The 26,361-nt window shown below is 34.4% G+C and overlaps 10 protein-coding genes across 10 annotated transcripts; 7 read left to right on the top strand and 3 right to left on the bottom strand.

Annotated features, from left to right (window-relative positions):
- On the bottom strand, positions 1-2,852 carry RO3G_09727 (uncharacterized protein; the record flags this gene model as incomplete). The annotated part of the gene is made up of 9 exons (XM_067664312.1): positions 1-491; positions 589-777; positions 873-1,162; positions 1,217-1,459; positions 1,504-1,751; positions 1,885-1,975; positions 2,020-2,225; positions 2,284-2,618; positions 2,723-2,852. 9 exons carry the CDS (start codon positions 2,850-2,852, stop codon positions 1-3), a joined length of 2,223 nt encoding a protein of 740 aa, XP_067520413.1.
- A 2,053-nt stretch (positions 2,853-4,905) lies between these two features.
- On the top strand, positions 4,906-5,852 carry RO3G_09728 (uncharacterized protein; the record flags this gene model as incomplete). Its single annotated transcript, XM_067664313.1, has 4 exons — positions 4,906-4,949; positions 5,056-5,617; positions 5,665-5,771; positions 5,840-5,852. The coding sequence occupies 4 exons, from the start codon at positions 4,906-4,908 to the stop codon at positions 5,850-5,852; spliced, it is 726 nt and encodes a 241-aa protein (XP_067520414.1).
- A 774-nt stretch (positions 5,853-6,626) lies between these two features.
- On the top strand, positions 6,627-7,787 carry RO3G_09729 (uncharacterized protein; the record flags this gene model as incomplete). Its single annotated transcript, XM_067664314.1, has 5 exons — positions 6,627-6,839; positions 6,892-7,323; positions 7,376-7,523; positions 7,581-7,677; positions 7,727-7,787. 5 exons carry the CDS (start codon positions 6,627-6,629, stop codon positions 7,785-7,787), a joined length of 951 nt encoding a protein of 316 aa, XP_067520415.1.
- Positions 7,788-9,269: 1,482 nt separating this feature from the next.
- Positions 9,270-9,940, top strand: RO3G_09730 (uncharacterized protein; the record flags this gene model as incomplete). Its single annotated transcript, XM_067664315.1, has 3 exons — positions 9,270-9,478; positions 9,536-9,674; positions 9,725-9,940. 3 exons carry the CDS (start codon positions 9,270-9,272, stop codon positions 9,938-9,940), a joined length of 564 nt encoding a protein of 187 aa, XP_067520416.1.
- Positions 9,941-11,321: 1,381 nt separating this feature from the next.
- On the top strand, positions 11,322-13,484 carry RO3G_09731 (histone H3; the record flags this gene model as incomplete). Its single annotated transcript, XM_067664316.1, has 6 exons — positions 11,322-11,640; positions 11,694-11,771; positions 11,952-12,529; positions 12,584-12,682; positions 12,736-13,040; positions 13,091-13,484. 6 exons carry the CDS (start codon positions 11,322-11,324, stop codon positions 13,482-13,484), a joined length of 1,773 nt encoding a protein of 590 aa, XP_067520417.1.
- Positions 13,485-14,289: 805 nt separating this feature from the next.
- On the bottom strand, positions 14,290-15,575 carry RO3G_09732 (uncharacterized protein; the record flags this gene model as incomplete). Its single annotated transcript, XM_067664317.1, has 3 exons — positions 14,290-15,149; positions 15,200-15,508; positions 15,557-15,575. The coding sequence occupies 3 exons, from the start codon at positions 15,573-15,575 to the stop codon at positions 14,290-14,292; spliced, it is 1,188 nt and encodes a 395-aa protein (XP_067520418.1).
- A 384-nt stretch (positions 15,576-15,959) lies between these two features.
- Positions 15,960-16,321, top strand: RO3G_09733 (uncharacterized protein; the record flags this gene model as incomplete). The annotated part of the gene is made up of 2 exons (XM_067664318.1): positions 15,960-16,171; positions 16,219-16,321. The coding sequence occupies 2 exons, from the start codon at positions 15,960-15,962 to the stop codon at positions 16,319-16,321; spliced, it is 315 nt and encodes a 104-aa protein (XP_067520419.1).
- A 2,350-nt stretch (positions 16,322-18,671) lies between these two features.
- On the bottom strand, positions 18,672-19,437 carry RO3G_09734 (ferrous iron transporter B; the record flags this gene model as incomplete). The annotated part of the gene is made up of 5 exons (XM_067664319.1): positions 18,672-18,757; positions 18,807-19,083; positions 19,132-19,166; positions 19,231-19,335; positions 19,383-19,437. 5 exons carry the CDS (start codon positions 19,435-19,437, stop codon positions 18,672-18,674), a joined length of 558 nt encoding a protein of 185 aa, XP_067520420.1.
- Positions 19,438-20,949: 1,512 nt separating this feature from the next.
- Positions 20,950-22,351, top strand: RO3G_09735 (uncharacterized protein; the record flags this gene model as incomplete). The annotated part of the gene is made up of 2 exons (XM_067664320.1): positions 20,950-20,971; positions 21,105-22,351. 2 exons carry the CDS (start codon positions 20,950-20,952, stop codon positions 22,349-22,351), a joined length of 1,269 nt encoding a protein of 422 aa, XP_067520421.1.
- A 1,844-nt stretch (positions 22,352-24,195) lies between these two features.
- RO3G_09736 (uncharacterized protein) lies at positions 24,196-24,525 on the top strand (the record flags this gene model as incomplete). Its single annotated transcript, XM_067664321.1, has 2 exons — positions 24,196-24,202; positions 24,299-24,525. 2 exons carry the CDS (start codon positions 24,196-24,198, stop codon positions 24,523-24,525), a joined length of 234 nt encoding a protein of 77 aa, XP_067520422.1.
- Between the last annotated feature and the right edge of the window lie 1,836 nt (positions 24,526-26,361).

The following is a 26,361-nucleotide window of genomic DNA, read 5'->3' on the forward strand; positions in this document are numbered from 1 at the left end:
TTAAAACATGCGACGTTTGAAAGCATCTGCTAATTTACTACTACTGCTTGATGTCTTTAAAACTTCCTTTTTCTGTACAAACGAATCTCCTTCCACTTGACGCATCATCAGCAGACCCCCTGCTGCTTCTCCAGCATGCGCATTCCGCACGTTCACCCGTTTTGATTTCCCGCCATCCATCGTACCCCGCACGGTTTGTCCGTTGCTAGGAGGCATCTTGAGGGAATCATGAGAACCCGTCCTGACCTTGACTTGGGATGATATCTTTACTTTACGCACCTCTGAGCTGTCCTGTGCTTGCTTTTGAAGTCTGCTTTTCTTGGGCATGTCTGGAGGCATCAGACCGATATAGTCGCCCTGAGATCGAGTATGACGTTGTCGATAACTTCCCAAAGGACCTCCTGCTTCCTCCAGTCGTGGTGCGTTTTCTTTGCGGTATTTCGAGATGGGCTCTTGGATCTCTTGAGCGATCACCTTGATCTGTTCAGGCGCTGTTGGTTTATTCATCGATTCTGACCTCTTTCGTGTACTGTTCACTGGTTTATCGCCAAAGTTGAGTTACATCGACCGTTAAAGATTTCAATTTACCTGCTTTCTTGGTCACATTCACCTCCTTGGAGGGAATAGGTAGCTGGGCATCAGGTTGAAATGGTCCAGTAAAGGGCTTTTGTGTGATAAAAGGATGTTGAAGAGCTTGCTGAGGTGTCCAGCGTTTCAGCGGATTGAGTTCCAAGACACCATATAAAAAGTCCAATAGACATAACCTAGTTTCGTATTCTAATAGACCAAACATCAGCAAACAGGAAAAGATATGTCCCTCCCTCCTCCTTTTTTTTTTTAAAAAAAAAAAAAAACAATTGAACTCTTCTTACCCTTCTTTTGCTCTTCTTCTTCTCTGGAATAAAAAGAAGAACCGTATGCCTTCCTTCTTTCTTGCTCTTCTTTTGTTAAAATAGGCTTTCCGCTATTAAACTCCAAAATGATATCCTTTAGGACGGTTTGAGGAAAGTACTTTTTTCTAGGCAACTCATTCTTGTTCTTCTCTTGGCTGTATTGTTCTCGGCTCTTTAACTCATATTCAAACGTGTCTTGTCCTGTCATCTTCTTGTTAAAGAACACATGCGTATTTCTACCTTTACTCAGCATATCTTTAGGTGGGACACTAAAAAAAAAAGAGTGTTTGACGACAGACGTACAAGTTACAAGCACCACTTACCCCAACATCTCAACTATTCTGAACAGCTGGTTGTATTCAGAACTTCCAGGAAACAAGGGTAATCCCAAGAATAATTCAGCTACAATACAACCAAAGGACCACATGTCGATCGAAGCTGTGTATCTCAGACCCAATAAAACTTCGGGTGATCTGTAAAATCTCGATTGAATATAAGTGTAAATTCTGTTGGCTTCATGACAAGAAGAACCAAAATCGATCACTTTGATCGTTAGTGACTTTTCACTAGGAATAAAATCAGTTCATCTGCAGGCCAGTGCTCTGTTTACCTTGTCAGCAAAATATTCTCTGGTTTGAGATCACAGTGAATGATCTTGGCCTCTTTTAGCAGCGCAAGTGTGTCCAATATCTGTACTGCGAACGCACGCACTTTGTCAGCAGGGAAACCTCTGTATCTATTATGACCTATCAAGTCATAGAGATTGTAAGAAAGTAATTCAAACACGAGACAGAGATGTTGTTTATGAGAAAATATGTGATGAAGTCGTAATATATGATGTTTGTCTTCAGGATCCCACTGCTTGTTTAGCTTGTTTTGAAAAGCGTCAGTCATTCGATCCGATGGGGTGTCTATTTTTGCCGTTTACCTTTTTCAATATCTCAATCTCCATACAACTCTGCGTTTTATATGCACTCTTGTTCTTTATCACCTTCACCGAGAATAATTCTCCTGTCGAGATGCGTTCACATTTCACTACCTGTCCAAAGGTGCCTTGGCCCAACAGATCGATCACTCTATATCTATTCAACCATCAGAAAATGCTTTCAGCAGTCCACAGCCTTACTGATAATTTGGATCATGGCCAAGGATCTCGTTTACTTTAAGAATATAGTCAAAGTTCTCATTGTCATTTCCTTCATTTCTATAGGGCAAACTTGGCCTTGTCAATATTCTCTTTGGTGCCTTGTCTTGATCAAACGTAAATTTAGGATTAAGATTATTGTATGTTTCTTTAACGTAAACTGTGAATGATTGAAGCAAACTCGTGTTCTATAGACCCATGTTGATCTTTCTCATCCTGTACACTCCTTCATACACTCCTTCTTACCTTTTGCCTCTTTGCCAACATTTTCCGTTCGATTTGCTTTTGTCTTGTGTGTGTATTTGCGGCAGACACCTTCACAAATCCCTGGACTGCTTTCATGGGTTGTTGCTGAGGCCACTGATAACCTAGATCGAGTTGAGGACCGATTTCTTGACAATAATAAAGGGGACCAGTTCTGGTGGTACTCGCTGGTCTGACAAAAGTACTACTTTTACGACTTGCTTGACTCATATTTCTTTGTATAGAAGGTATCTTCCTTTGTATCCTTGTCGCTTCCTTGACTTTGGCTACTTTTAACTCATCATCAGAGTCCCACTCGCTACTGTCATCCTCATCCTCTTTATGTTGAAATATATTTTTCAAAGCTTGAAAGTGCCCCTTGGACCCTTTTCTTAAACATAAATAAATCCGACTCGAGCTTTAAATCAAATGGCTATCTTACCTTGAAAACCAGTAGAAGCGCTGTTATTTTCGGGAAAGGTAAATTGAGAGTCTCGCGGTTTGGACGCATGACTGTGGTAATTTGAATTTTCATAAACTAGGTTTGCTTTATACAAGTTTCGATTATTCATTTTCTTTTTTTTTTAAGAAAAAAGTAAAAGAAAAACAAAAGAGAAGGTGCAATAGCCCCGAGATGGAAACAATCATTTTTTTTTTTTTTGGTTTGTTTTTATTATTGCTTTCCTTTTTCAGATTCTTTTGTAAACCTGTCATGGACTTTGAAAACTCTCTTTTTTCTTTTGAGGATTTGGTTTTCTATATTCAATGGGTTGTCTCTATGAATTGACTTGATGACTTATCCTTTTCAAATTACTTTTATCCTTCATAACCCAATGTTCTTGTGATTAAATTCAACTTTGGACGCAAACAAATTAAATCTCAGATATTCTATGAAAGCAAAAAAAAAAATAAGTTGGTTTGGTATCCTTTCCACCACAAGCCAGGATTGACGACAATCTATGAAAAAGAAACTGGTTGATGGATACTGTTTGATCACTTTGGATTATTGATTGTTATTAAGAAAATCATAAAAGTATTGAATGATTCATTCAAGAAAAAAAAAAGGACTAAACAATTCAACCAGTGGCCAAGTGGATTCACTCAAATTAATTAATCCCTTTCTTATTTATAGCTAACCTACGAGTCGGTGTATGTAATGGTACTGATTGATATCACACTGACAGACACATAGGACTCTATTTGCTCTCCAATTCTTTTGGTTTGATACGAAATAAAACAAAAAATGTTTAATTTACCCCTAATGTCTATATCAATCATATAAGCTTCTCAAGTCCAATGTCAGAAAAGATCATTCTCTGTTTGTAACATGATACTTTAATAAGAGATCCAATAGAGATTTCATCAAGGTTGATGAGAAGCTCACCACAACAATGACCCACAAGAAAAAAAATACAAAAATAGGAAACCTATTTTGGGAATGAAGTGAACAGGTGGGAAAAGGATTCGAATCTGTAAGTAAAGATTGTGAGAGTAACAAGCTGCTTTTGTTTTTGTAGATATCTTAATGGGATAGGATCATTAATTAAATTCTGGGATGATTAATTATAAAAAAGTCAGAATGGATTAAATGTTGATTGCGTCAACATTATTTAGAGACAGACAATATGAGAGAAAGAGAGAGTAAGAGACGATCAGGATTAGAGTGAAACTATTGATTTCACCTTTTGATAACATGGAATTGAAGCCTCTTTTATTCGTACAATAAACAGCATTGTACGACATATTAAAGCAAAATGAATCTAACCACTTTTCTATCTCTATTTACTCTTGATTAAATATAGTCCGTAAGACTGAAGCTTGAAACAATCATCGTATGGATCGGATACTGTTCGTAAACCAAACTTACAAAATATATATCGGAGTTTTACATGTACCCCTGAATACTTGTACAATGGCATGGAAACCCATTTTTAAGAAATAGGCTTTTTTTTTTAATGAAACCCAAGAAAGATCATGTCATGTATTAGTTGAATACTCTATGTTTATTATTCTTGAGTGGATAGTCTATTATAATATGAAACGAGTATTCCTTTTTGTTAATCACAGTCCATTAATAGTAATAAAATTCATAAAGAATAAGTTTATTACATTAAAAATATTATCATGACGAATTAATGCGTATAACAATAAAGGGAATGAAGCAAGTTGCCATATTAGCCGAGTAATAGTGAATGAACAAAAAAAGAAACTTCTGGAATTTAAATGATTGTTCTATTTCTTAATCTGGAAGTATTCTGTTCCTTGATGGAAAAAAAAATTTTATAGAGTCGTTAAATCCAAATAATTTTTATGTGGGCAGCGGTCTATTTATTTTCTATCTTTGGTTAGTACGCTTCTCTTACTTATATTTATTTTATTTTATTTCTATTTCTTTTGCTATAAATTTAAAAAAAAGGGAGAAAAGTGATCAATTTTGATATTAGTTTTCAATAAGGAGGGTACAAATATTTTATAGAATCAAAAAAGAAAAAAACAGAAGCTTATTTGCTATAAGACTGCTTGATTATGAAAGAATGTCATATACAAACGCCTTTAATGATAATAATGTCCAATCTAAAGAAAATGAAGTGATTGAGTTCCTAAAAAGGTGTCAGCTTGAACAATATGCAAATGTGTTTATTGAAGAAGGTTTTGATACAATGGAAGCGGTAAGTGATTGTATATTTTACGTACAGATTTATTTATCTGACGAATGATAATAAAAAAGGTAAATGAAATAAGAGAAGAAGACTTTATAGCATTAAATGTAAAAAGAGGCCATCGAAGGTTGATTCAAAGAGAAATTGCCTTATTAAATGGAATACCTATTCATCGACCTTTGTTGGTTGATCCTATTCCCCATCTTCCACCTATAAAACCATTTTATTACAAACATATACATAAAAAGGACACAGGAGAAGAAAATTCAAGTGGTTATGGATCTGTTCAATCTTCTTCCCCATTCTCATTCATTACAACTGATTCAAATACAACAAAAGATACAGCAAACAGTGGCAAGACATCGTTTGATGAAGAAGATGAAGAAAACAGTGATCAATCAATGAAGAATAAATACACAAGAAAATATAAAAGACATCCTAAACCAGACATCAATGCTCCCATAAAACCTCCTTCTGCTTATGTCATGTTTTCTAATGAAGCAAGGTCTCGATTAAAGGATCAATCCTTATCCTTTTCAGATATTGCTAAAATAGTAGGCGATCAGTGGAAAAATCTAGGCAGTCGAGAAAAGAAAATTTATGAACGTAATGCGATGAGAGCAAAAGATGAATATTTGGATGCACTTGAAAAATATAAACAAACTAAAAAATATAGAGTAAACCACTGTTATAAAATACAGTTGTATACTTACTATCATTATAGGATTACCAAGCTTATTTAACAGAATTTAAAAGTAAACAACATGAAGAAAATAAAAGAATCACGAGACAACGCAAGAGACTTAAAAGAGATTCACTTACAAGTAGCAGGTAAGCTAAAAGTAAACTAAACTAAAAATCTTTTTTTTTTTTATATTTTGAAATATTTGACACAATAGTGTAAAGCGGTAATACGGCGGATTGCAGTTCCAATGGTAACAGTAGCGGAAGTAGTCTTAGCTATAATAACAACAGCAAAGAATCAAACATGGATTGTTTTAATGAAAGTTTTACCAGTGACTCTTATAAACAATCTTCTATTTCATCTCCACAGCAATCCTTTCTTTAAAAAAAAAAGACTTTTTTTTTAAAAAAAGTACTATACATTATTTCTAAATGAGCTTCAATAAAAATAAGAAATATCCCATTGACCTATTCTCTCGTTTTCGGGTTTCATGTTTTTTTTTTTAAAAAAAATAGATACACTTTGGGAGTATACAGTCATAAACCTGAGATTTTGCAAGACAGTATGCCGTATGTATCGTGCTACTAAAGCTAATTTCGATAACGAATAATAATAACAAAAACTCTTGGAATATATGATTGAGGATCATGTACCCAATTAGATTTTATTCTGTTTGAAATGTGTAAACTTTGTTCTCTTATATGAGGGGCAAATAAGAGTATATTTGTTGGACTCTCTCTCACCCTTTGATTTTCATGACATTACATCTTTTGCTCCACATTTACAATTATTCTTACAGGAAGTAAAGAAAGAGTGATAGAAAGCTATCAGAGATCCTTTCTTCTTTTATCCATAATCATTTGGTTAATAGTCAAAAGCAAGGCCTGCATTCGAGTATTGGTCTGCTTGATTTTGATTGGCTACAAATTTCCATGAAAAAGCTTCAAAAAATTGTCTCTTTTTTTTTTTTTTTTAATTCGTGGAAAAATTAAAAGTGAAAAATGAGTTCAATGGATCTTGACCGCCCGCTTGATGACCTTATAAAACAAAAGAAGAATAAAATAAAGAAAAAATACCAAGAGCAACAAAAAAACCAAGCTGTCAAGAAGCAGCAAAAAAAAGATAACAAAGCCAATTTAAACTTGCAAACAAGGGCGAAAATTAAAAAACCAATTGGCCCTAAAAGTGGCAAGAGCAACATAATTTCTCGATTGGTATTATTTTATTTAAAAAAAAAAGTATTCTTTAAAAACTCATTTTCTTTAGTCGATAACACCGAAATCTAATTCTTTCACGTCTCAAAATACCAAAAGCAGCACTCCTGGTCCTACACCTACTCTAAAAGCAGACCCTTCTCAAATCATCATCACAAAAGCTATATCCACTCAACCTATCAAAAACAGAGTAAAGGATAAACCAGTATCAAAGAACATGGGCAACATTAGGGCTGTGAAAGGAACAAGTATAGTAAGCAGTCGACTGGGCTCACAGCAACTACAGCAATTGGCGCCAACACAAAGGATTATAGCAGATCCTGTCTATGAGAGGCCAGCTATAGAAGAACGCTCAAGTATCTCTATCCGTGGACGATCCAACACAGCTTCCTCCTCTATTGGTTTTTCTATCAAAGGTGAATCTGGACCAACGACAGTTTTGATAAGTGGATTGGATCGTGGAACAAACTCAGAAGATGTCAGGGTAAGTTAGTCCAGAAGAGATAAAGAGCTTTCAACTGATGATCTCCTTACAGATTGTATGCGAAGACTTTGGCAATGTGTTGCGATGCGAAGTGTTAAGAAATCGCATGGGTGAATCATTTGGAGAAGCAGAAGTGGAATTCAGTACTAAAAGTGCTGCATTAAATTGCGTAGCAAAACTTGATAATATAAAAGCAGATGGTAAGTTGATTGACTGAAAAGAAGAAAATAAATGCGTGTAATAACAAATTAAAAAAGGACAATATTTGCGTGTTGTTCTGAGAGAGAATAAACCTTCAGTGCGTAACTACGCTGCCAGTCAACTTGGTTCGATTTTATCATCAGCATCTTCTTCGTAAGAAAAATCTTAAAGAATAATCATTCTTATTAAGTCTCTTTTGTAGATCCTCTGGTAAAATGTATTCAGATCAAATAGTGTCCAGATATGGTGTTATCCGTCGTTAATAAATTTCCAAATCTTTACTTCTTTTTTATTACTGGGTTACTACCATCACCAGTTATAAAATCAAAAAAATTATTTTTGAGCATAAGAAATGTTGCTAATAAAGTTATATTTTCATATTTAACTGAAATGGTTATCACTTTTTTTTTTATAGAGGACAAGAAAGAGACTTTAAAGGGTATCATAATACTAAAAAACATCTTTCTTCCATCAAAATCCTAGATAATACTTTATCATGAACATTAGTAATAGTAAACAGTATGTATAAAAAATAACGAAGCTATAAAGAAATCAAAACTCCTAAGCAAAAGCTCTTTCTCTTTCACTCACTCACTTTCTGTCTGTCTGTCTTTCTCCGCTCTTTTTTTTGACTCTCCTCTCTTTTTCTCTCTCTTTTTCCCTTTCAAAAAAAAAATGTCATTAATACTAGAATTTTGCAGACAAATCATAGAAGGTTATACCAATCAAGATGCCGAAGCGTTTTATCACCTTTTTTCTATAGATCCTTCTAATCCAATCACGATGCAGTTACGAGAAGAACTTGACAAAGTAAAACGAAATATAAAGGATCTTTTTGCGAAAACAAGAGACTAATCAACGTGCTGAAAAGACAGATTTAAACCAAATTAAAAATACAGTAGAGTCAATATTAGAAGATACTTCCAATGCACTTGTTGAATGTGTCAATAGCTATATGGAAGCAGTAGTGCATTTTCAGAATTCCGACGTACAAACTTTTTTTGATATTTTTGCCAATTTCTATAGGTTTGTTATTAAGAGCACACACTATAGGACATAAAAGTCTAATTCTACAGTATAGTTCTACAATACCTGTATTTAATGGACAAGACACTTTTTATATGGTACCACTGATTAACACGTTATCAAGCTATTTAGTACAGCTTGCTTTTGAAGTAAACGAAAAAACAAAGTCTACCATTCTTATTATCTAACTTACCACAGGCCGATTCATATGGTTTAAAAGGAAAAGCGCGTAAAGCAAATTCAGCCGCTCGGCTATTATCGAAAATGTTTAATATTATGTTGGCTGACAGGTAAAACAAAATACAAAAGGAACAACAGAAAAGGAGAGTGGCTGACAAAGTAGAGATGTTAGATCACCTATGGAAACATCCAAAAGATTAGGCATATTTCACGTGACTAATTTAGCATTTAAAGTGTATTTTAAGTTAAATACTACTCGAATGTGTCAAACATTTATGAACAACATCAAAACTGGAGGTGTCGATTTGAAGCAATATCCAATTTCAGAGCAGGTTACCTATAGATATTATCTAGGCAGATATGCACTGTATCATGTTAAACTCCATCAGGTATTAAGTATGTTTTGAAAAGGAAGAATAAAAGAGCTGACTGTTTAAAAGGCACAAGATCATTTAATGTTCGCTTTTAAAAGATGCCATGCAGAACAGTGGCACAACAAGAGATTGATACTTCACCATCTGATACCTACATACATCATCATGGGCTATTTCCCAAAGATAGAGTTATTAGAGAAATACAAATTAGTGGATCAGTATTGGAATTTACTACAAGCATTGAAGGCTGGAGATCTTGCTGGATATTCAACGCATTTGGAGATACATTTTGATTATTTTTACAGCAATCATACCTACTCTCTTTTAAAAGACAGAGGCATTGTATTAGCATGGCGATGTCTAGTAAAGAAAGTGTAAGTTACTATCCTCTTTGTGGATCTTTAAATTGATTTAATATATTGGTTACTTAGATACCTTTTAACAAAAAAGAGTGAAACACATTCGATTGTATTATTTAAAGATTGTTTGAAGGCATTTAGATTATGTGATCCAGAATGTGAATATACAATGGATGAAATTGAATGTATACTTGTTTCGCTTGTCAGCCAGGTAATTTTAATGCTATAAACAATATATAACATATATTAATTTTGTAAAAGGGATATATTCGTGGTTACTTGCATCATCAAAAACAAAGATTAGTATTAAGTAGAGTCAATGGCTTTCCACCTGTATCCCAAGTTCGACTTTATCAAGAAAGATACAATGAAGCAGCTATGGAAGATCATATGAAAAAAGCCTATCCTCCTATACCAGAAGAAATAAATAAATTAATAGAAGATGAAGAACACAGCTCGACCACGGAAATCTTATAAAAAAAAGCGTAAATCATCATTTAAATATGCATAAATAAAATTCTTCTTTTTTCTGTTGATCTTTCATGTATACTTTACAAAAGATATATAAAAGCCAAATTCTGTTGCAATATAATAACTCTTCAAAATGATTTTGGTTGTCTTAACAAAAAAAAAAAACTAACTAGGGTGAAGTTTGGTGCTAAATAATCAGTTGATTTGAATTATCGAATATTAAACTTTGTGCTCATATTAAACTACGGTGATTTTTAATTTGTTCACGAACAGCGACAGAGATCTAGGCCAAAGCATCTTGGGATTTTAATCCTGGGGTTCTGAAAGTACGCTCAACCATAAACTTCGTTGTAAACATGAACCTTGATGAAAAGCAACCATTAAGTGGAATAGATCATCGAGATTTGAGAGAAGATGACAGTAGCAGCGAGCGCTTTCAGGATTTTTCTTTTTTGCATTACCAAGGTAAGAAGTAATAATGATTTATTACGACTATCAATTCTATAGATGAACAGGGCATAAAAATACAATGATTCGTGGCTATTAAAACAAATGGATCAAATTATTTGTCCAATAGTAAAGTGACCAAAAGAGAAAGCCCCGCATACCTAGAAGATGTGACATGTAGATTGATGGAGGGGTTGTCAGCCAAATCGAGTGTGAAATAAATATCAGCTAAACAAGCAAAATGTACGGTAAGACTATTGAAAAGTACAACAATACGCGCACATCAATTTCTTCTCCATTTTTTATATATAATAAATGTTTTATTATACTACAAGAACACTGTTTTTTAAATACAAAAATGTAAACTTGTAAGGTCGTTTATTGATTAGCATAACTTATGGAGGTAAGAGAGAAATAATAATAAAAGAAGCATTTAAAAACATCCTGATGCTGACTTCAACATGTAACCACTAGGATTGAATGAGCTTGAAGTTGCATGTTAAAGAGAGTTACAAACAAAGTGCTCGCATAAATTTATTGACAAATCAGAACTTATGGACTTTCTGATTGCTATCAACTTAGAGTTGTTTATTTATCCTACATATTTCTGAACAAAATTATTACGACGAAAATGAATTGTAAGAGCGTGTTTACTTTGTTCAAGTATCTATTAATGATGAATAAGCTTGTTATTTGGTTATGAGACTTCCATTGTTTTTATGAAAGTGAAAGACAGAGTGGAGCATATCAAGGTTTTTTAAAAAAAAGGGATAATAAATGAATAATGGATTAATTCAAACCCATAATCCACTCTTATTGGCTAGTTGCTTATAGACTTCCCTTGATTATGAAGGTGTGTGCTGACGTCTCTAAATTTTTCACTTGCCTCCTTTTCCCACTCCCCCTCCTTTTTTTTTTCTTTTCTTTTCTATATAAAAGTATGGCTCGTACTAAACAAACAGCTCGTAAGTCTACTGGTGGTAAAGCTCCTCGTAAGCAATTGGCTACTAAAGCCGCTCGTAAATCTGCTCCATCAACTGGTGGTGTCAAGAAGCCTCATCGTTACAGACCTGGTACCGTCGCTCTTCGTGAAATCCGTCGTTATCAAAAGTCCACTGAACTCTTGATCCGTAAGCTTCCTTTCCAACGTCTTGTTCGTGAGATTGCTCAAGATTTCAAGACTGATTTGCGTTTCCAATCTTCTGCTATTGGTGCTCTTCAAGAAGCATCTGAAGCTTACTTGGTTTCTCTCTTTGAAGGTTTGTTTTTAAAGAGGAAAAATGCTTTTTTTGAAACTAATTTTGTTGTATAGATACCAACTTAGCTGCTATTCATGCTAAGCGTGTCACTATCCAACCCAAGGATATCCAGTTGGCTCGTCGCCTTCGTGGTGAACGCTCTTAAATACAAGTGACGTAGAAATAAATAAAGTAAAAGAATTGCTTCTTTACAGATTAACGATTGAAAGAAATGAAACTTTTAAGAAATGTAGCTTTATTGTCCGTTAGACACACGTGATTAATAAGGAAATAAAGAGAGACAGTCACTTTATTTAAATTTATTGCATGAGGAAGAAATATTCGATTACTTTCTTTCACTTTCTACACTATGCCTTTGGACTACAGTAAATGGGATAACCTTGAAATATCGGATGATTCGGATATCGAAGTTCATCCAAATGTTGATAAGCGTTCTATGATCAAATGGAAGAGAGAAGCCATTCATCGGGAACGTGCTGAACGTAAAGCTAAAATTGACTATCTGCAAACCTTTATTCCTCAACAAAAAAACGTTCTCAAAAAGCTCAAGGACCTTCAGGAGCTTACACAAGAACCAGATGGTATTCAAAAGGTACTTGAAACACTCGAACATTATCAGTCAGAAGCAAGTGGATTACCCAAGGCTCAAGGCAGCGAGATTACAGTAAAGGAGATATTTGCGGCCATGAAAGCACAAATTACGACGGGCATGGCGCAGACTTCACCTGAAGAAGTGAAAAAGACACTATTGGAAAAGTTTTCACAGACTCAAAGCACAGTTCAAAAGACGGTGGATAATGCGACTGAAGAATTGGAAAAACTCGAAAAAGAATCTCGCAAGAAGCTGACGAGTGAAAACATGTTTACTTCTGAAAAATCATCTAAAACGGTAAATAAGATGACTTTTATTTGGATCTTATAACTAATAATTGCCTGTATATAGATTCTTAATAAGCAAACACCATTACCTAGCAAGAAAAAGACCAGTGAAAAGAAGACAGTGATTGAGACATTGAACCCTAATGCAGCTATGAAAGATTTGGTAAATATTATATGAAAGTGTGATATTTTTTTTTATTAAATACAACTTTCTAGTCATTGGATGAGAAGAAGCCATTGGATGATAATGATGCTGATGATGAAGGAGACGAAGAAGATAGTGACATGACTCCTGAAGCAGCTGCATTTTCAAAATTAAAAACTTTTGAAGAAAGTCATAAATACCTGTTAAAACATTCAGAACTTATCAATGAAAAAACCTCTGATTCCATTCTTGGTGAAGCATTTACTGCACAATTGAAGGGACAAGAAGAATATGCCAGGAATTGTGTCACTCAATCGGTTGTGCTTCAGCACTGTGGACAATTGGGAAGAAATGGTGTTGATGTCTTTTTTTCAAAGTAATCATAATTATAAAAAAGCAATATAATGAAACTAACTATTTACGTAGGATTAATGCACCAAATGCTATGGCTCGTAAAATGTTTTTTGAGTATGTGGATTCACTTTATGGTCGTATCAAGAAACGATGTGCAGAAATGGCAGCAGAACAAATGTCAGAACAAGCTCAAGTAGAAACAATTCAACTTCAACCGATGGGTGATGGCTCACAGCTCACCATTCGTGTACCTCAACCTGAAGATGGAGAGGCCTATACAGCATTTAAGGGCATGCATCCCAGTTTCCAAGAGGCCTTGAAGACTGGAAAATTGGAAGAATTAAACAAAGTATTGGAAAAATTGCCTGTGCCTGAAGCAGAAGAATTAGTCAAGCTATGTTCCGATTATGGATTTTTGGATGTTGAAGGTGAAGTAGTGGATGAAACTCAACTGCAAAAGCAATAAAAAAAGTAAAAAGATCAACTTTTTTTTTTCTTTTTTTTTGGTTTGATCCCTAACTGTGCACGTTCAGTAATAATAAATTAAAATTTTGAAGGGAGTAAAAATTAAGTTTTTGAACAATAGGGGATGTGTGAGAGTGCACTTCTGAGTAAACATTCCATTGAATAGGATAATTATATAAATAACAAGCAAACAATTTTATTTCATGCAAAAAATGTCTTTTACTCAACACCCACCAAGGCGCCAGACATGGACCTGTAAATCACGTCACCGCTCCAGTTTAGTGATTTCAAGGTGGTATTCTTTACATCAAAAACGACGACAAAGAATTTCCAAAGCACTTCCTTATCACACTCGACAAACAACCATATCAACCCCAACGACAACTTCAACTAAACCTTATTCTGACAATGCAACCCTAATAGAGCAGCATCAGCAAGAACTTTGCTTTTATCCATCTATCTTCAATACTCAATCCATACTTTTTTTATTTGGCTTCTTGTTCTTCCCATGTTGGTGGATTGGTGGATATTATTTGAAGGAACCTAATGAGATGACGGATGTAGAACAAACATGGGTGACGGTGCATCCATCTTTGTTAGCTAATGGTAAGACATCAAATAAGATATTCTGGTTATCCAATGTACAACAAGCAAGACAAAATGAGTCCATGTTATTTTATAGATGGAATCGATTGATGAGTTTAGTATCTATTGGGTTAGTTATTTTGGTAATCTGTTTATTTATTTGGTATTTTATTTAATACGCATAAATAATGATTACAATAAAGCAAAAGGATCCGATATTTTTAAGCAAAAACAATATTTTTCATGTCTTTATTATCCTTGCTGTCATCTTCTTCTGTTTTTATCAGCATTTCATAGATATGTTTATTATTATGTTTTAACAAAGTATCCATATCTTCTTCTTTCATCCGCAATATATCAGGCTGAGTGCTCGTCAAGGCTGACTGAGGTATATTGTGACAATCAGAACGTATCCTCTTACCTCTCTGACCTTGAGCAGAATACTTTGCGACGATCTTTTTTAAAGCAAAAGGTAACGATCTCCAAGCAAACACTTTTAAATCCTTTTCGATATTTCTTGGCTTTGGATCAGGATAAGACATGATTAACTTGAAGAAATGAGTACTGTTCAGCTTAGACTTGCTCACGGTCAAGGGTCGAAACCCTTCGAGATTACGTCGGACTCTATTCTTTTCTTCCATATTTAAATCAATACCCAGCAAGTATTCGACTAAGCCAATCAAGTCGACTGAGGTAATAAAATAATCATTTTTTTCAAGCCAAAAGATGCAAGACACGATCCTTGTCTTGGCTCGTTTTACTTGGTCTGTTTGAATGGGTTGAAAGGTGCACCTGATCTCGTTCTTTTCACGCTGACTCCAAAATTGTACAAGACGACGGCAAGAAGTCCACTCATTAGCATTCCAATTTCGCATGATGGCATTTATGTCACTGAGGATTTCGAGGTTGGTTAAATAGGTTAGTCCAGGGTACGGATGGTATTTGGCAATAGAGGAGGGGAAACTATGAGGATTGTAAGAGATGCTGTTGGATGAATGACTGGTCTGTCCTTGATTTTGTGAAACAAGTTGTCTTGATTCTTGTAACACACTCGTTGAATAATATGTGCTTAGTTTATAGCCTATGGGAATGAATAAGCTTGTTTATGTGTGTGTATATCTGCTGGCTTACCTATTATAGGATCAGGAGCATTTCTTTTAGATTCATAGAAAAAATCTGATACAAACCAAGTTTTGGTAACCAAATTACCATTCATAAAGCAAATACGAATGACACCATTAAATGAAGTCAAGGACATGTCAGGTATAAGGGCTACTAGAGAAGTGATGCCTTGAACTTGAGTTTTCTTTGTGTCAAGTAAGTGATCATTAAATGCCAATTGAAGTGGTTCTTCAAAACTAGATCGAATGACAACTGTGATCGGTGTACCACTTGTACCACTTGTACGTGATATTTCTATCAGATTCACATTTTGTAATACTAAAAGATCAAAAGTAAGTATTGTTTATACTAAGTTTATTTACTTACAACCAGTTTGTTTATTCATTCCTTATTTTTTATTTTTGTAAAAGAAAGAGAAAAAAAAAGAAATGTCACAAACACACATACAAACACATGCTGCACACATTTGACAGATGCGTGTGTGTGTGTGTGTGTGTATGTGTGCGCAGTATGTGTAAAGTAAATCACATGATACATGAAAAGATTTTAGAGAAAAGTAAGCTTTTATCATTACCAAAAATACTCTGAATGATAAATACAGTAGTTGCAGTGCTAATGGGCGGTTTTTTAAATTGTGGGATGGGAAGTGAAATCTCAATTTTCAGTAAGAGGTATTTCAATTGACGGTTCTTTTTTTCTCAAAAAGCGATTATACTCTTTCTATAACTTGGCAATAAAACACAAATGAATATTTATCTATCCTATAAAGATGATCAAAGAAAATTTGATGAAAAAGGAAGTGACGCGATGGATTGGGAAGAAAGATACGAACCCATTTTATTTAGAAACATTAACAAACATTAGACGTTACTGTGACTCTCAGGGACCAGCACAAGAATCAATTGCTGAGGGCTTGGATACAAAAATGCAAGAGGTTACTACTCTTGCAGAAAAATCAAAGAAACAAAAAAGAGCATTACTGTGAGTACAGCAGTGGACAAAGATTACCTTTTTATTTACTACAACAGAGTAAAATCTTTCAATACTGCAAAACGTGATAGGTTATCTGATGGAATCGCCGAACATACAGCACGAAAGCTTGCAGAGGGGCTCAAAATTATAAAAGATTAGCATATCCTTGAAAACAAACAAAGTCAATAGAGAGAAAAGCATAATTCTCGCCTTATAAGCTTTTACGATGATCATTCTCAAGCTGGAGTTAGTGATGCAGTTGCTTCTCTTACTGAGAAATTTAAAAATTTCAGTTTGAAAGATGCCAGTGTTAGAATTTTTTGTTAAAAACGAATGTAATCTTTTATTCAAAAAGATAAGCTCCCATCGAATACTAAGAAACGATTAATCAAAACTTGCTAATTGTGTAGTGTGGGTTGAAGAATGGACCAAATTAGATGTGAACTTTCTTAAAAATTGTGTCTTAGACGAACTGGGGTTCGATACCGCATGAGACTTCCTGAGGATAGCCAGAAGGGTACACCAGCTGTTGTAACCACGACTTCTACCAGGAAAATATCACACACAGTTTTAGGAGCAATCATCGCGAAGTATGCTGTATCAATGGAGCTTAGGAGCCCACAAGTTTCAAAAAGATAAAAATTAATTTTGGTAATCATAAACGAAAAGTCTATTCTACTTTTACTTCTAGCAATCGTACTCCTAAGGGTACTATTACCAGTTATTATGTGCAATTCATTCATGGAATTTTAGACGGGATGAGCCTGTTCTAAAAAATGAAAGGACTTTATTTAGTTATGGATAATGCGCTCAATCATACTATTAACGAAATAAGTGATATGGTAATAGAAAGAGGATGCAAATATGTTTATTTTCCACCTTACTCTTCCGAACTCAATCCTATTAAGGATTTCTGATCTGTAGTTAAGAATAAAATTAAGCGCAGCTCGTTCAAAATAATGATGATTTAGCTATTATAATATCAGAAGATTACAATGCTGTCCCTCCTAATTATCTTAAAGCATTTGCTCAGCACTCGGCAGATATATTTGAAAAATGCATGAGGAGTGATCCTATTTAAAAGTATTTATACCAAGTATTGGAAGAGACTTTAATGAAGAAAAAATATGAAAACTTGACAAATCTGAAGGAAACGCTATTTATGTGTTTTTTTTTGAATTGCCGTCTTCACTCTGTCCCCCCCCCCTTTAAAAAAATTCTCGTAGACTTTAACAACAAATCAAGTAGTAAAAGAAGCAATTTTAGCATTAACCGTATTCAATATGCTTATCGTGAGTAAGATTCCTACCAGGACACGGTGGTTCATCTCTAGTTTGGCTGTGAAGCTTCATTTTTGTTTTGATAACAAAACGTAATTGATAAACATACGAATTGATGTTTTTGTCCACAATATTAAGTACCAAATTTGTTAATTCTACAAATGAAGTATATACAGACATACACTACAACCAGAACTATTTAAAATGATGTAATTATATTGTAAGTTTTGGTTCTTTTAAACATGAGTTTCAGAAGAGGTATTTATCTTTTTCTGTCAATACTATGAGTAAAAGACAACTGTAAATTCATTCTTGGAGAAAAGATACGCTTTTGTTACTAATAACTATATTGAATCATATTGTAATCAAATAAAGGCGTATTACTTTTGTCATACTAGAAGCCCTCGTGTGGATAGAATGATTTATGTTCTTTTACAGGTTACATCATTGACTATCGACAAAATGCTTGCTTTACATGTTCAATTGAGTGCAAAAAAAAAAGAGTGTTTTTTATCAAGAAAATAAAAGGAAAAGAAGAGCAGATAGCATTGATACTGATAAAGCAATTTATGCAGCCACTAAAAATATACCAGGTTTTACTCTGTTGTAGTAAATAAAAAGGTAATCTTTGTCCACTGCTGTACTCACAGTAATGCTCTTTTTTGTTTCTTTGATTTTTCTGCAAGAGTAGTAACCTCTTGCATTTTTGTATCCAAGCCCTCAGCAATTGATTCTTGTGCTGGTCCCTGAGAGTCACAGTAACGTCTAATGTTTGTTAATGTTTCTAAATAAAATGGGTTCGTATCTTTCTTCCCAATCCATCGCGTCACTTCCTTTTTCATCAAATTTTCTTTGATCATCTTTATAGGATAGATAAATATTCATTTGTGTTTTATTGCCAAGTTATAGAAAGAGTATAATCGCTTTTTGAGAAAAAAAGAACCGTCAATTGAAATACCAAAAACTACCATTTGGTGTTGCAATTATTGTAAACGATGCTTATAGTCTCTTACTTAAAAATGAAAATTGATTTGATTAGTTAAAGTGTATTTTTAATGAAATACAATCAACAGAAGCCCTATTGCAGATGATTTTTTTTCTAGGGGAAAAAGAAATGTCCTTTTGCTTACTATCAAAAAAATCTCTTTACTTTTTTTTAATAAGGGGCTCTTACTGCTTTCTTGAATCATTGATAATGATGGTAACATATACTGAATAAAAGAAACATTTTATTGTAAAATGCAACCACCCTTTTCTTCTGAAGGAGGATTGTTTGATTTTTCAATTGTTGCCAACATTGAATCAAATATTTTAGCTTAAGATATGTGTTAGTTTATAATGATGGAAATAAGCTGTAAACTTACAAACATTTTCATCGTGTTTAGCAGAAGTTTCTACAAAAGGACAGTTCCAAGATTGAGCTAATTCTAAACCTTCTTGAGTTGATACTTGTCTTTGTATGTTTAAATCCGTTTTATTTCCAACAACTACGCATGGAATTACTTCTAATCCAGTGAAATCTAATAATTTATCTCGGATAATTTTGATCATTTCAAAACTTGATCTACTTGAGATTGAATATACAAGTACGTATCCATTCATACTAGTTGCATGGTGCGATTGTAAAATAGAATACTCATCCTATTGAATTATTAGCATAAAATAGTACTCTTTTATGACAATGATTACCTGACCAGCTGTATCCATGATTTCTACTTGATATTCTATAAATAGATTAATAAAATGTTTATAAACCAAATTCCCTATTTTTTCGTTTCTTCTATTCACCAATTCCTCTGTATTTAATAGTCTTTGTGAATGTATTTTCAATAGTTGGATAATAACTATCTACAAAATGATTCTCACAAAATTGAATTACAAGTGAAGATTTTCCTATTTTATTTATTAATTATCGTCACTTTTTATCATCATCATCTTACCAACAGCTCTTGTTCCTAATATTGCTATACGTCTTGCTCTTTGTTGATTTGACATTTATAAATATATAATAATAATAATAATAGTAAACAATATCAAAAAAAGAAAAGGAAAAAGAAGAAAAAACCTTTATTTTTTTTTGTTGAAACTTACACAATCTCCGTTTTGAGATTGAAATTTGGGGGTCAATAAAATGAATCGCTGCTGTGACAATAAATTACTATGCTTTAACGTACAGTTTTTTTTTATGAAAGGAAGATTTTATTCACCAACGTATAGTTTTCTTTTCCCAAACCAAGTTATAGCAAATTATAGTTTTATTCGTCGTAAATTATTCTCTTTATCTGACGCTTCCAAAAGTTATTTTGTTGCATCCGGATATTTTGCTATATTTGGGAATCTTATTTCACGCATTTGAGAGCCGTATTTAACATAATTTTTTTACTTATCGAATATTGCATATTCATTGCTGTTTGATCTGTCAAGCTCAAAGACTGTATTGTATTTAATTCAAAATGTTCATTTTAAGTAAAAAGAAAATTTTACTAAGGAAATACTCCAAGCATAATTTGTAATTAATAAAGCTATTGTTCGAAGTTTGGACGGTTTCCTTCTCAAGTACGCAATTTAAATGCTTTAAGGATATTTCTTGAGATTATTAAAAGCTTGTTCAAATCAATAATTTCCATTCATATCGATATGTTTTCTCATTAATCCATTCTTTTCATTTAGTTTTATACATTGACATATTTATGTATTTACTCCTTTTATTGCGTTCATTATTTTTTAACAAGGTGGTAACCATTTACTGTGAGTAAAGACACATACTATCCAACTTTATATCCAAACTAGAGCCTCTTTTGACTTCAAAGCAACAGGCTTTTACTTGCAGGCACTACGACTTGAAGTTGTGACTACCTTTTCATGAACCCCAGATTCCAACATGTCTGTACTTTTAACAATGGAAGCAAACAATAAAAATACTTGAATTACGACTGGGTCAGGACATCTCAATTAGGCAAGTGCTCTATTCACGTGACCCTATTAAATGACTATTCTAGTGTCACAGATATACATTTTTTCAGTATTATAAAGTTTGTAAAAATACTAATTCTACAATATAACCAAATACAAAAGTGACATGTTAGCGCGACATTTATTCCTAAAAATCATGTACACAAGATTGCTAAATTTTCAAAAACCAACTTGACTTTCTATCTTAACATTTACAGTATGATGGAGAGTGAAAAGAGCCTTGCGATTCCAATTATCAAAAGAAAAGTCTGGGAAGCAAAAGGGCAAGAAGATTTTAACTATCGGTTTTTCGTGTTTAAAGCTTAAATGTGAATAGAGTTCTTGGTAAAACGCTTGAATAATCTTCATGAATTGTGTATAAGAAGCCACAGCCAAATTAGATGTAGGATCTTGTAAACAGTTTATAGTCTATTCTACGATTCAGACACAGTGAATCAGCTTAGTATAACAGGCAGGCTTCTCTCCATCGTTGTCGTGTTTGATCCTTAATGATACTTTTATTTGTTACATTCTTATTTGATCTCAGTTCAGCCCATGTCAGACTATACAATTAACAGTCAGACATTACAATCCAGGGTCCATTCTAAACTATTAGTTTCCCTCCTTTTTCTTATTTAATAAATAGTGGTTGTTAGCTATTGGCTTCTTGCTATTTTTATATAAGTACTAAACGTCTCATTTTTTTTCAGTAAGCCACTCCAACTACTGCCATTACAACAAGGCCGTCATCACCCGCAACAACCGCCCCACTTGCACACCTCGTGCTTCCATCTCTTCTGTCTCCTCGTTGTCCTCTGCTGTTTCTGAGGTTGCTTCCTCTCATCCTGCCTCTCCTGTGGCTCCTGGCCTGGACAACTTTTCTGACCGTCCTGGGTCACCTTCTTACGTGGAAATGGTCATTGGTTCCCGTTCTCGTTCGCCTTCTCCTGCTGACCCAGTCAGTGGTGCTATAGGGAAGAGACTTAACTCTCTTTTCATAAAGAAGGACGAATCGCCCTTAGTACGTGATGACGCCATTAGTCTATCCACTGCTGAAGATGACGTTGTGATGGAGGATGCAGCTCTGAACAACGCTTGCCACGCCATTAGTGGTGAGAAAAAGAACGCCTCGCGTTCCTCTAAGTCTGTCTCGAAAAGTAAGAGCAGCATCTCTGAGAAGTTAAATCACTTCAATCGTAAGTATGATGAGACAGCTGACTTGCTCGACAAGTTAGTTGAGAAGCGTGATCTGGAAGAGGATAAACCAAAAAGAACGGCTCTTAAGATTCAAATACGCGAGCACAGGGAAGACTTGGAGTACTACGAGGAGCATATTATCAAGCTTGTTGAGATTAGTACCAATGAAATTAGCCAAAAGATGAATAAGGTTGGGAATAATACCAACAATACTCGTGAATCTGAGATTACCGTCCCTATCAAGATCATTCCTCCTTTTCGCCTGTTGGTCAGTGCTGCTTACAATCCTAAGTATTACAATTCTAGCAAGGTCGACCCTGATGATGTAAAGAATGACAACGCCTTTAAGACGGTAAAGGATTTTATCAGGAATTTTGAGGCAATCCTGAAGCATTATGGCGTCAATATTGACAAGAACTGGCTAGGATATTTCCAGTTGTCCATTGAAAATGGCCAGGATGATAGGAGCAGCAATTGGTTCCAACACAAGCTGACTGTCGCTAATTTTAAGAACAGCAATTGGGAAGGTGCTAAGACCGCTCTCATAGGCAAGTTTGGTGAGTCCTTCACCTACTTGCAGTATCGTCAAAAGCTGATGAGAATCAAGCAGCCCAATGGCGAGTACTTGGACATGTACGTGGACAGATACATAGATCTTTTGACCAAAGCCAAGTTTGCAGACAGTCCGCTGGCAGTAATGCATTTCCTGGGCACATTGCTCGCACCTGTCAAGGATTGTTTAGAAAGAAGACTGGCTTAAATACGCGCCAAGAAGAATGCTGACTTCATCTTGGAAGATGATACATTGTCGAAAATCCAGACAATCATAGAAAATAACAAGATGCATTTTATAGAAGAATGCAAAAAGATCTTCCCCGGTTTGAAAAATCAGGAACGATCTTCATTCAAGCCTGCCGACAAGAAGGCACCAAGGCAAACGGAAACGAAAAGAAAGTTTCATGGCGACGAGCAGAAGTACTTTCCCGAAAACAAGAATAGGGAAAGAAATTTTCATAAAAGGCCAGCACACAGTGTGCCTAAATGTCGCTATTGTGGGGAGAAATATATCCCTGGTCACCTTGACAAATGTCGAGAAATGGACAAACGTCGTGACCATTATTTGAATAAAGATACGGGTTTTAGAGCACGCAAAGATGCACCCAAAAACTATACTGGTTATTTTTCGCAAGGATGTAGATCATTTAAAGAGAAGGTTTATAATGCGAGTGATTCACGCAGAGCATCTTGTAAGATCGAGAAGGTCGAGAAATAGACCACTACTAAACCAGAGATTATGCAAACGCATCCTGCAGATGAGGTTATGAATGACCTTTTAAATGATGATGAAGTCATGAATCTGTTTTAAAAAATGTTGAAACAAGTTTAGGATAAAAAGAAGCATAAGAAAGGTATTGTCCATTGCCACAGCTTAAAAACAAAAGAGGAGAACAGTGTCTGTCCACAACGGACATTGAGTAATGACAGCTAAATGAGTGTGTTAAATAGATAAAAGATAACAATTTAACTCTTTATTATATAAAATATACTCATCTTTATAAATAAAACAATTACTATTAAATTCATTCTCTAAAATAAACATGAGCAACAAATAGCACTGATTTTTACTCTCGATCATTTCTGTAAATGAATAATAATGGAACAGGTACCTAGTTCTACTTTGATCTGAACGGAGGCATTTCATATAAATTATCTTTCTTCTTAATAAAGACGAGGCAAATCTCCCAGATCAGTTAAAGAACAATAAGATCTATAAAAACAATGAATTAAAGACTTTCATAATCGATTCAGCGATCATTCTTCAATCAAACATGTCAATTATTGGATCTACGGCCATAGCTACTCATTTACCCGTCAACTGATAGAAGAATATAAACAGCAGACCTTGTTATGATTTCTTTTTTTACAATCAAGATCATCTTGAATAAAATCCAGTCTCAAAGATACTCTTTTGGTTTATATCGTTATTTCTTAATTACTTTGATAAAATATAACATGTATGAGCGCACCTGTTGCAGTAAAGCATTTGAGTATTCACATTTGTACCGCTCAGAAATAGATTAAGCAGTGTGCTGAATGCCTTGACAGTATTTTCGAGAACCAGTAAAAGGCTGATCGTAGACGTATTTTGAATGAGGAACACGATAAAATGGTCATGAGTTTCATTGGTACTAATCCCTCTTCTGCTGTTGTTGAAGTAGCTGGGCATTTGCTAAAAGAAAGATCAAGGATTTTGAAGTTTCTCGTAATACTGTTCATCACTTTATGAAAACCAAATTTAACCTTTTGCTTAAAAGTGCAGACTTATATTCTATCGAAAGAAACAGTCCTGAAAAGATTTAGGTGCATTTTGATTGAGTTCGTGAGTGGGAGCAAGTTGATATGGACTTCTTGACAAATTGCGTGTTTCTTGACGAGGCTGTGTCTCATGTCAATGTGAAAATCTCAAGAGCTTGACCTAAAAAATGTACTCGTGCTATTGCTACTACGCCTACAATGAGGGTATACACGACATCTACATTAGACGCCGTTTCTACTTAGGGCTTGGTTATAGTTTTGTGTAAGAACACCAAAGCTTATTAGAAAATGAAAGGTTAATGAAGAAGGATACTGGAATACTAGTAGTGGAGCAGGTCACTCTATTAGCTTTTTGAAACAGAGTATGGTTGAAATAGACAAACATTTAAAGATGAAAGGCTGTTATCTCGTGATGGATACAGCATCCATACATACAAAGAAGTACAAAAGTATCGAGGCTATCAATATGCTTACATTTCTAAATATTCTCCTGAGCTTCACCGAGTAGAGCAGTTCTGGGTTGTAGCAAAGAATAAAGCCAAGCGTCATAGGCTTTTACAGCAGGAAACTTTATTGCAAGAAATCAAAGTTGCCCTCCCTCCATGTGAAACCAAGTGACTTTCAAGGTTTCGTTTCGCATTCAAACAAATCCTGAGATAAATGTCGAAATAAAGAGCCAATGCCATGGTTACTTTAAAAGCCAGTAAAGTTCAATCAGGTAAATATATGATTTCATATTTTAGCAATACAATGTTTTGCGTCTGAAATATAAAAAGTACGGGGAATGAATACACTTTTTGGATCCACTGATGAGAAGTTTGTGTGATCAATCTAGTTTTGAGTTGACGTGAATAATTCTCCAGCCTTCAGTGAAATTACCAGAAAAAATTACAAAACGATTGATCAGTGCTGAAGGAATATATGAAAACTTGAAAATATATTGTATAGATAGAGGGAGAGAGGGACGTGTAGGATGGAATATGATGATAGACAAATGGGACTCAAAAATTGGTTCGAATGATGAAACAGTTGATTGTAAATAACCCTTGCAAATACCCTAAATACTATCACAGTTGTCATTTTCAGATTTTGGTAGAAATCCAATGATTTGTTGCTAAAAAATAGAAAAAATTTTCTGTTGATATCAGTAGAATAGGAACATGTTAATATATTGGCGAAAATTCATACTTTGAAGACGATCATTACCTCCATTAAAACCTTCCTTTATGCAAGAGTCTCATGTACCACCGGCAAAGTAAAAGGTGATTGATCATTGTATATGTACACTCCCTCGGTCAAATCCATATGCATATATAGTATACCTTTTATAAAAGAAAAAGGTAAAAAAAAAGGGAAATCTAGTCACATAAGTCGTATGTCGAACCTATTCAAAACCTTACTTTACATTAAAATGTCAAACGTCACTGCTTCATACTTTTTTTTTTTGCATACTTTATCCGTAAATGCATTTGCCGTTTCATAACCTTCAAGGCACGCACTTTGACTTCACCAAGGAGGTCTTGACATACACCAACTTTTTTAATTAATCACATGCAGCTTCCATGACTTTGCCATGATTTTGAGTGTGTAAAAGAATGTCAGTATACATCTTATCTCCTTTCATTTTCTTGTACTGTTTGTATATCCAAGAAGCCACATCAATCTCCATCTGGGCATCGTCATGAGCAGAGAAGAATGGGGCCAAAAAAAAAAAAAAAAAAAAAAAAAAAAAAAAAAAAAAGAGGAGCAGAGTTGGCGATCAGATTAAGTTTGGAAGCCTCAACTTCAATATGTTGCATTCCATGGAGCAGGTAGATCGATGGTAAGCTATTGTCCAGGTTTAGCTCTTGTATGGTTGCACTTGATGGTGACTGCACATAAAATCTATTCTGTTGTATGGCATGTTTCAATACGTGATTGTTTGTGTAGATCTTTTCTGGTAAATTTGATTTTTTTTTCGCAAGTACTTGTCCTCTTTTAGTGCTTGTAGATTGCATCGTTACATTTGCTTGATTAATTTGTAAAGAAATTGATGAAAATACTGATGGCATTCGCAATTGATTTTCCATATACACCGGGAGAAGAATTGTCGTGGAAGCCTTTGACTGTACAACAGCGATCAGTGCGGCAAGATGATCATCTATAATCAGTGATGGTGAAAAAAAAATACCATTTGATTTTTTAAGATATGACCGAATGAAACTTTCACAATGTGATTTACATTAAATGAAGAATTTAAATTTCCCAAGATTACTTTCTCCTCAGGTTCAACGCTTTTCATGTGGGAGCGAATGTTATCAATGTAATTTTGATTGTGGAATAAGCGTGTTATATATTTCAATTAGTAAAATCAACACAAAAGTCGAACAATTGATGAGTCTCTTGAACTTTTTTTTTATTAAGGACGAGAGAGAGAGAGAGATCCCATTGAGAACAAACAATGTCTTAGAATAT

Source organism: Rhizopus delemar, genomic scaffold (assembly GCF_000149305.1).
Source record: "Rhizopus delemar RA 99-880 supercont3.7 genomic scaffold, whole genome shotgun sequence".
NCBI lineage: Eukaryota > Fungi > Mucoromycota > Mucoromycetes > Mucorales > Rhizopodaceae > Rhizopus > Rhizopus delemar.